Here is a 10,787-nt window from a genome sequence, read left to right as displayed (position 1 = left end):
CTTTGCAGTTGCTTAAAGTCAACCCTGCAGTGAGGATACCCATAATTACAGGTCTAATCAAAATCCAAAGATAGTATCAGGAGAAGCAACACGTGCATGCGCATTCATGGCTGTATTTACAGGGTTTATATTGTGAAACCTTGCACGCTCGCTGAACATGTTTCTGTAGCTGCGGAGATGTGATAGCATCCCATGTTTTTCTAATCGGCCTAAGACATATTTGATTACTGAAGTGCAAAAAATATAAAATCAGGAAAAAGCTTTTATTTTGTATATGGATGTAAAAATCCTCCTGTTTTTGTTGTCATGCTTCAACAGTATGACTATGTTTCTAAAAACTTGATTAGTTAGTGCGCATCTATTATAAATATTCTGAATGTCTTAAAAATCCACATACATAGATGTGTAAATCAGTCTTTAAGCAGACCAAACTATACAGTTGTTCCAACATTAATAGAAGTTTGTCATACCTTGTGTCACCATGTGTTATAACATACAAAGCTGGGGTCTATTTTAAGTCTCTTGGCTTTTTTAATTAGCCTTATGACACATTCATTTTGATCTGGAAGCATTTTATCAGCAGCACAAAGCCAGTAGTTTATTGGGATTTATTGGGAAGCCTAGTCGGTAGGTTCCTTTAAATTCCAGCTATAATCACTGATGCAAGGACCGCAATCCTTACAAAGCACTATGGGCTAACAAGAAATAAGAAAACTTTATGTCTTCTATTTCTTGCCAAGGGTTTGCCACTCCAAATTGAAGAGTTGGATGATATTAATATATATATTTATTTATTTAATACAATCCTATTTTTGATTGTTGATTAATACAGAAATTAGCTATTTGTCAAATCATGTTCAATTATTTCAGAATTCAAAAATTATCTTTTTTTGAAGGTACAGTCACTTACTGTACTGTATAGTAATACTGGTGGAAAAAATACTTTTATTATATGAGGCAGCACATGGTACAGAAGAGGATTAGGGTAACTTAAAATCATAAAAAAAAAACGGCAAATCAAAAAAAAATTTATTGATTTCCTATTCTCGGAATTCTGACTTTATTCTCAGAATTCTGACTTTAATCTCATATTTCTAACTTTGATCTCAGAATTCTGACTTTAATTTACAGAATTCTATTTCTGATTTTGATCTCAGACATATCTGACATTAATCTCAGAATTCTGACTAAGAATTACAGTATCTCATTTATTTTCAGAATTCTGACTTTAATCTCAGACTTTTGACTTCGATCTCAAAATTCTAACTTTATTATTAAATTCTAAGTTTATTCTCAGTCATCTGACTTTAATCTCAGATTTCTAACTTTGATTTCAGAATTCTGACTTTAATTTCAGAATTCTATTTCTGATTTTGATCTCAGACATATCTGACGTTGATCTCAGAATTTTAACTCAGAATTATTACATTATCTTATTTATTTTCAGAATTTTGACTTTAATCTCAGACTTTTGACTTTAATCTCATAATTGTGGCTTTCATTTCATAATTTTGACTTTAATCTCAGAATTCTAACTTTGATTTCAGAATTTTGACTTTAATCTCAGAATTCTATTTCTGTTTTTGATCTCAGACATACAGTATTTGACGTTGATCTCAGAATTATTATATTATCTTATTTATTTTTAGAATTCTGACTTAATATCAAAATTCTAACTTTAATCTCAGAATAAGATTTAATCTGTTTTCTTTTTTCACTATGAAATTCATTTTTAATTTACATTTCCATAAATGAAATAGTGTATTTGATAAATTACTGAGATATTAAGCTATTTATATTCTCTTTAGTGCTGATTTATCATATATAAATATTTTTCCATCACCATCTGTCGGTTTTAAATCGCAGTGCCCTCCATAGTAGAGTAGCTGCATCCTCCTCCTCCCTCCAGTCCAGTGGGCGTATAGCTTGGTGGGTTTGGCTTCATAATTCTCCTCTGTTGTAAAAGCCTCCTCACATCATCCACTCCCTCATACACGCGCTGCTTCCCGCCTGGCTGTCACTGGAATCAGCGCTCCACGCCGCGCCATCCAGCTGTGCGCACATCTGATCCTTCAAACCCGGCAGGACTGACCGGAGAGCAAGAACTGAGGAAATAAAAGACAAAGATGGCTTCTACTGTCAACGGGAAACTGTCCGAGGAGCAAATCAAAGCGCTGGAGGAAAATTTCAACAAAGTCACCAAACATCCAGACAGCACAACCCTCATGCTGATCGCTGCAGAGTGCGGACTGTCAGAGGAGGAAACGATGGTGAGAAATGACCTGCTGCTGCTTTCCAATCCCACTACAGATCATTAACTATGTATTTACAATATGATTAGTTTATAAAACCACTAAATGTTTATACTGATTACTGCCAATGATGAAAGGAAAGAGATTATGATTCTTAGTCTTCATTTAAACATCTTTGACATGTTCATTGCGCTTAGAGTTTCCTGCTTGTTCGCGTAAAGTTGAAGTTTCCACTGAAGCAACAAGTCTGTGTAAATGGCTCTAACTTTATGTAAAAAAAAAACAAAAAACATTTTCTATACTTTACCTTTGAAAAAAAGCAAAGCAAATCTTTCTATATATATATATATATATATATATATATATATATATATATATATATATATATATATATATATATATATATATATATATATATAGGTTATATATATAAATGTATATATGTATATATGTATATATTTGCTTTGCTTTTTTCAGAATTCTGAATTATTCTGATTTTGACGTTGATCTCAGAATCTTGACTAATTCTGACTGTAATCTCAGAATTCTAATTTTATTATCAAAATGCTAACTTTATTTTTACAAAAATAAATATATGAAATGTTTACATTGTTGGTGTGGACATCTTAGGCATTTGAGAAGTTGGTTTAAATACTTAAGGGAACAGAAACCAAATCCTGCCTCACATGGTCCAGAGAAAACAGAGATCTCTGATCATCTTCTACATGGTTCACACTTGCGAATCAGCTCTAAATTTCATTTCCTAAGATGGTTTGGTCTTTTTTAAATCAGTAGGAACATTTTCAAAGCTAATCTTTTACAGAGCCAGTGCAATAGTTTATGAATCGGTTCGATGCCTTCCTATTTTCTGCTGGTTTGTACAATGTTAGATGAGGTGAATTATTTCACAGTAGTAAGTACTTAGTAGTTAGTAAATGTACTATTACAGTAATCAAATCTACTAAAAATATTATTTATTATTACTGAAAAATATTTTTCTCTGTTTTGAAAGAAAGTTATGGAAATCATGTACATTTGGGTTAGTCCAAAAATGATTCCCTGATGGGTTTATTTTAGACCAAAAATAATTAAGTCTGTCTTAGTTTTTTAGGCATTAAGCCACTGATAGTATTAACCATTAAGGGTAAAAATACATTCAGTTTGGCTTAAAATCCAAGAACAGAATATACTAAAGACTAAAAATTTATGACATGTCATTTTACACTACTTTTGAAGGATGTTTTTTTGGTAAATTTATAGTATCTCGAAGCAATTTGAGACTAAAATAAAAACAACTTGGTATAAATCCTTCATAGAAGCAGACTACACTTATTGCTTAAGCATCAACCTGTGTCTTTCTTACACAAAATACAGCCACAAATGCGTACATTTAACTAGACCCAACCCATAAAAGTCCAGTTGAGCAGGGTCATGGTTATTATGTTGTCATTGGGTAACAGCAGAGATGAATTTCCGATATAACTTATTAATTTTCAGCGCAGATTCATGTAAAAAACTGCTTTTGGTGAGGGTGTGACTGTGTTGCATGCTTTAGATGACTTTGTCAGGACTTTCTGTCATAGGTTTCTGCTGTGCGAACATTAAGCAAACAAACAGGAATGTGAATGCGGAACATTACTTAATGCTCCCAGCCAGAAGATTCCATTCACGCTGGTATTTTTTCTGGCACTTCTTTAAAGGAGATTTCAAACAATAAGAATATGACAGAATATTTAATATTTTAGTAACTTGTAAGACACAAAGTAAAAAAAAACAACATAAATACACATTTTATCTGCAGAACACTTACGTTATTGCAGCAGTATTTGGTCCCTATCACCTCTTTCTCTGACATGCAGACACTCCCACCAGACGTCTATCTGAGAAATGTGTGTGTGGTTTCTGCATCTGTCACATCTACTGCCAGATGTGAAGCTTCAGACCTTCAATTAGAGCACTAAGAGAAGATAGAAACAAACCTAAAGGTTTTTGTGTGTGATGGATTAATCATTGTGAATCTTACAATTAAGGCTGCTAACGCTGCTATTAGGGGATTCTCTAGTGGGAATATATCCCAGCATCAGCATCAGAAATCTTTTAGGCAAATGTACGCCTGTAGTTGATGAGGTGGGTGGATACCTGGTGATTGTTGAACAGATACAACTCTCACATGACAACCAAACAAGTGTCTCAGCAAACAATCCCTCGCATACGCCGGGCGTGCTGTTTCTCTACATCAGCCCAACAGACCAGTTACACCAGATTTCCCCAAGGTGAAGTTACACAAGCAGGAAGAACAGGAAACATATTTACAGACATATTTAGGCATGGCATCTTTCTAATTATCTAAAAGTACAGAAAAGACTATAGATACTGCCTTTTTTTTTTCTTTCTTTTTCCACTCCTGGCTTGGTTCACCACAGATCATATATAAGTTGTAAGTTTAGCCATCAGGTTAAAGGTGCATAGCCATTTTATCTGACCTGTTTTTAATCTATACGTCATTGCCAAAATCTGGTTCCATATAAAGTTTTTCTGAAATATTACCTCATCCTACTGGCGTATTATTGGTTATTGTGTTTTACTCTTTGTTTTTGCTTAGTTTCATATTAGATAAACCTTTTATGCATATTTACAATGATGCACATGTTAGTAGAGGGTAAACAAGGAAGATCCAGTGTGAAAAAAATGCAACAAATATTTAATTCAAACATAGATAAGACTTGAAAAAGGCTTGGAATACAGTACATTCACTGAAGTGGAAGTTAAAGCTGCCCAGGTTTTCAGAGAAGTTAATGGATGTATGAGTAAATGTCTTTATTAATATGGATATTAATGATAGCAAGGCTATTCTTAGTCCCTCTAGGGTTCTAAATACAAACCCATAGATGGATGGATGAATGCTGTGTCCCCTGTTTGTGTTTGTTAGGAGGGGAAACATTTTCTTTCTCCTTGATATTTTGATAGGAGGCTCTGGGGAGGATTGACTAGGACTTAGAGTTGTTGTCAGTTTATTTAGTATTTGGAGGACAGTCAGGCTCTATTTTGTAGCATCCATTTTTCTGATAATTTCTCTGGCACTGCCAGCAGATGGTGCCCCACCTGTTTTATGACATGCTGGGTGCTGAAATTCTATTTAGGCTCAACAAAGTCTATCTAGACTCTATAGGAAAGGATGCTTGGTGTTTTTAACATTATTTTCCATCCATACATCTTCTGCCGGTTATTAGGTCAGTAGGGCAGGTGTTTATATCCAGCAGTCTATCGGCGAGCATTGCATAGCTTCAAGTTGATGTATTTAGTCATCTGGACATTATGAAAATCACTTGTTGATGACTTCTCTTAAGGAGACCTAAAGTCAGAACTAAGCAGTAGGGAATGAGTGACTATTTCCTCCCTCAATAAGAATCATTTCTGAGAAATGAGCGTCATATAAAAGAAGCACATCCTACCTGAATATCGATTTTTTTAAATGTCCACCTCTTAATGACCATCATTCTATTACTCCTATACTGTTATGTTAAGTATGAGGGAATTGCTGCAAAGTTAGCAACATCATGCAAGAGACGATTTACTGTCACTACAGGTTTATCTAGGAGGAGTGAAAGTTGCAAGTAAACCACTTGATGGAAACAGCCATGAATGTGTCAATTAGAATTCTGCAGCAATAGAAATTAGGCCTGTTTTCATAAATAATTGATCAGTTAATCACATGATAAAATAAAATTACCTTTTTTTGTTCAGGGGAGTGGCTGCCTAGTGGTTAGGCATAGAGCTTGGAATCCAGAGGTTCTGAGTTTGAGCCCCACTCCCACAGACTGCCACTCTGGGTCTCTGAGAAAGACCCTTAACCCCTGATTGCTCCCCGGGCGCCCTACGATGGCAGCCCACTGGTCTCCAATGGGAAGGGTTACATGCAGAGGTAGATTTCTCCAATGTGAGATCAATAAAGTTCAATTATTATTATTTTTATCACCCACAAAAAAATGTTTTATAGAGACAGGCCAACTACAATTATAAACAAAATATGGGTGATAATCTCTAGGGAATGTTTCCACCTCATCAATGAATCTATGCCATAGAAAATCCACCCACTCCTGACAAGGTTTATGTAATTTGGCTTTCAGTTTTTTTTCTTATATTCAAATATGACAGGATAGAAAATGATAATGATGGACAGTAATTAGTTCTTTGCTCTGGTCTGTCCACAGGAAAGCCAAAGTTTTGGGTTAAATTGTTCTTTCTCTTTAATAAATACCTTTGGTTATAGATTTTAAAAAAACAAGATAGTGGTTAAAAATAATTAAACCACTACAAACACATTGCGAAGTTCTATTTATGAACCAGAAAAATAAACTATTATGAGATTTGAAAGTTTGCACAAAAAGGCACATCTAATGCACCTTCGCTTAGTCTGTTTGTTGCATTTTATTTTTCTCTTTTCTGTAATTCACTACTATGTTTTGGCAGAGAAGGATATTTCTGTTGTTTACTGCCTGTAAAGGTTAGCAAGTACTTAGGTATATTAGAACTGCCATACTGTACAGATCCATGCAAACTTATTTATGTTTTCTATATCTCCAATGCACTGAATACCAAAGTTTGGGCTCTAACAGCAGTTAAACCTAACAATAAAATTAAAACAATGAATATGTATGCATTTGAATATATAAAAGCATAGTAAAAAACAGAAATAGGAAAAAAAAATAATTGGTACTATTACTATTGTACCTATTGTTATTAGATAAAAATAAATATTTATATACTAACGATTTTTTTTGGTGTGGTTCTATTTTCTGAGTCGAAAACAAAAATGTTTTGGAATAGCTGCTTTCAAGGACTATGTATTGATGTAATAAAAGTGTTGCATTTCCATGACACATTACACATTCAAGCCCATGGTTGTGTGTCTCGCTTCATTCTTCTAAAAAAGAACAGATATAGAGAAAGAAAGCTAAGACAATAAAGAAAGAAGAAAAAAAACACTGAAAACTGCATAAATTCTAAAACCACCAATACTACGAGACCTAATCTTCAGCCGATTACATCAGAAACATTTAATTATGTGGCCACAGAGGCTTGTAATCCAACCCATTCTGTGTTTCCATTCACTCTACACAATGTGGGAGGGAGAGCTGACGAGGAAGCCCGACCCAGGCGGGATGAGGTAAAGGTCTGGCCCCTCATCAAAAGACCTGACTTAACTCCCCTTTTCCTCCTGTAGAAGTTTTTGTGTTTGCTAACAAGGCATACATTTGGGGAAGGTTTAACTAAAAGAACCCCACCCACTGCCACTCCCATTTCACAAGAAGGACATTTACGTGTACTTGCTTTTGTGGTGCATGTTTAAACTCTGGAACAAATTGTTTTGTTTTCTGTACAGCAGCTTTAGAGGCAAGATGAATGACCTACTTAGGTAATTCAGTGCAACACATGTAGGAAAAAATATAAAAAGCAGTGCTATGAGACTTATTATGGCTTTAGATGTGTAAATACAACAATTTGCCGTTGCACGAATTAGATTGCAGCATGAACGTTTGGAGACGTTTCATGAATTGCTTCAGGGCTTGCATTAGTGTGGTCCCAACTGACTTCAGAAGAGAATCTCATGTGTTTTCTATGTAAAATGTGGAAAATATCCCGCCTGTGAGACACTGCTCAAACAACCAGTCCTCTGTCAGAGTGTCGAATCCCTCCCTTTCCTCTTGGCGTTATCAGGATTGCGTCAGCGGTGTTGCAAATCCCTTGACAACGTGAACAGTGAAACAGCAATGTAGAAGGTCAAGGGTGTATGTTGAGGCTCTGCACAGTCATCTTGTGGTCAGAGTTTAATGGGGTACTTACTGGCTGAGTGGTCAGAGGGCAACATGAACCGATGGAGTAGAACTTACAATCTACTATAAATGTTACTGCATATTTAAAGCTGATGCATGGATCCCCATTTTTATGAGTTTATTGCAGTTGTACAGCAAATGTTTCTAATAAAACTATTATTTTTGACTTAATGTACTCACTTTTCAAACTATTTAGGCCTAGGACTAAGTGTAAATGAAGTCAGAAGTCAAGTTACCAGGGATCGGTATATACAGAGTTACAGTATATACAGACATACAGAAATTTTCCTGCTAAAAAACAAATAAAAATGAAGGAAAAATTAACATATTCCATGTGAACATAAGATTAAATTTGTTAAAAATTCTACAAAAAATAAATACTAAAGCTACATTATTTTAACTATTGTGATAAAGCTGTGGCAATTGCTAAAGTTAGGAATTCTATAATGTTTTCCTATAAATACTAATGTTATACAGTGGCGGTGTCCTGACTTCCACCCCCTCACCCTTAGATCCCTCAATCACTATGTAGAGCAGGGACTATATAGGGAACTTTATAGTAAACTCAGGTAACTAATGGTTTGGACAGATGATCGCTACTTTTTGCTCCCCGTTAGTCACGTAACTCTTCCTACACTGCCTGGTTCTTTCGCCATTTTGTTATTGGTTGCTGCTGTTGGCTAGCGAGAGCCTATGATGACAGCGGGCCACAATGACAGCAAATCCCATGATGCTTTGCGAGGAGAGCTTTCCACGCAAAGCATTTCGGGATAAATCTGCTGGTCTAGTGACCATAAATGATCACTACTTTTCAAGGTGCATTGTGGGAAATTTTGAGTCCACTACTTTTTGATCCACTAGACGTTCAGACACTCATTTAACATGGCGTAACAACTATATAATGCCTTATATAGTGATTAGGGCGGACATTCAGACACAGCCACAGCCTTATAACTCTAATGTGTAATGGCTAATCCTGCTCCCCATAAACATGGCTGTTTCCAAATTCCTAGCATTTGAAAATGTAAATGTTAAAACAAATCACTGTGTTAATGATAACATTATAATGTCTGAGTTTCCCATTAATGTAGGATGCTAAAAGATGAATGCTACATATGAAGCAAACAGTATGCTAAGTAGCATTTTGCTACCTGTCATGTGAGCTATACTGTGCTAACATTAGCATGCTGGAATCTACACATGTGACATTTTATGTAAATTTTCAACACATATTTTAAACCTAAGGTTAAACCTAAGTTTTAAACAAATCACTGTGTTAATGATAACATTATAATGTCTGTTTCCCATAAATGTAGGATGCTAAATGATGAATGCTACATATGAACCTAACAGTATGCTAAGTAACATTATGCTACCTGTCATGTAAGGTGTACTGTGCTAACATTAGCATGCTGGAATTTTACATTTTATGTACATTTTCTTTGCACATTTTAAACCTAAGTTTAAACTTAAGTTTAAAATATATTGACTAAAATGTTGATAGGCAGTTTTTCCACCATGCTAACACGATGAGTTCATTGTCAATATGAACTACGTTTTATGTCACATAAAGTCAGTTAAGCAAGGGTAATCATGATCAAACTTTTTTTCTTGATAATAGATAACATATTACCTTCCTCGGATAATTTGAACAAATGTTACGTTACGTTTCCTGTAGGTATCAGATTGTTTACATTCATAAGAGGCCTTTGGATTAATCTCAATTTAGAAAAGCCTAATTTTATTTCCTGTCTAACTTCTCAGGAACAGTCATGTTGTTACTATACATTAGTGTGACAAGAGGCAGTTACATCACAGTTCTTGTGTTTCAGGCTTTGAAGCCTCGAAAAAAACAACTGCAACCTGTTTCAACGGTTTCCTCATTATGTTTTTTTTTTTCTCCACAGAACTGGTTCAAGGAGCGTAATGCCAAGTGGAGGAAGGCAGAGGGTCTACCAGCAGAACTGGGATCAGTGTTGGACTAAGATTTTCTGACCTGTTGCACAAAGCCCTTTCCCAGCCCTATTCCTCAATAATGGACTTGATTTATCCTTTTTCTCCCCACTATATGTCCATGCATCCTATTTTGTTTATGAAGCTCTTTTGTCTTGCAGAATATTATGTTTGTGTACCATTGTAACTGCCTTGTTTACATATAAATACATAATGTAACTGTAAATTTGTTTGTCCATTTGTGATTCAAATATGAAATGCAGGATGCAGCAGGATAATAAAACAGGGAGGAGCTTATTTTCTTTTGTAGGTCTCTCAGTGCTATCCAGCAGAGCAGTGCTTCTGGTTGTTTCCAGCACCCATAGAAATAAAAGGGAAGCACTGTTTTACAGAATGATGCTGCTGTAGGAAACAGAAAGGATTTTACAATTAAAACAACTCAGAGAGAAAATAAAACTGCAGAATAATAAACACAGAGATAAATTCCAAACACTAGTGATATATTACATCATACACTTTCCTCCCTATAGACTGAACACACACACAAAAAAATTTATGAATAATGAGGACATACATACAAATGAAAATACACTTTTTTAGCTTTTGAATACTTTTATTGTGTACTTGGAGTCTAGAAGTCCAGTAACGTTAAATTGAGTCTCTCCAGATGCTGCATAAACATCTTATATACTGTCTGGGTCATATTTTTCTGTGTTTTTATTAGTTTTTTTTTTTTTTAACAAAAGTG

General features: G+C 34.9%; 1 protein-coding gene across 1 annotated transcript; it reads left to right on the top strand.

Annotated features, from left to right (window-relative positions):
* Positions 1-1,989: 1,989 nt before the first annotated feature.
* Positions 1,990-10,323, top strand: hopx (HOP homeobox). The gene is made up of 2 exons (XM_015404441.1): positions 1,990-2,270; positions 9,994-10,323. Exons 1-2 carry the CDS (start codon positions 2,127-2,129, stop codon positions 10,069-10,071), a joined length of 222 nt encoding a protein of 73 aa, XP_015259927.1. The 5' UTR covers positions 1,990-2,126; the 3' UTR covers positions 10,072-10,323.
* Positions 10,324-10,787: the final 464 nt, after the last annotated feature.

This window comes from Cyprinodon variegatus, unplaced genomic scaffold (assembly GCF_000732505.1).
Source record: "Cyprinodon variegatus isolate N-32 unplaced genomic scaffold, C_variegatus-1.0 Scaffold2, whole genome shotgun sequence".
NCBI lineage: Eukaryota > Metazoa > Chordata > Actinopteri > Cyprinodontiformes > Cyprinodontidae > Cyprinodon > Cyprinodon variegatus.
This window is presented reverse-complemented; position numbering and strand designations above follow the sequence as displayed.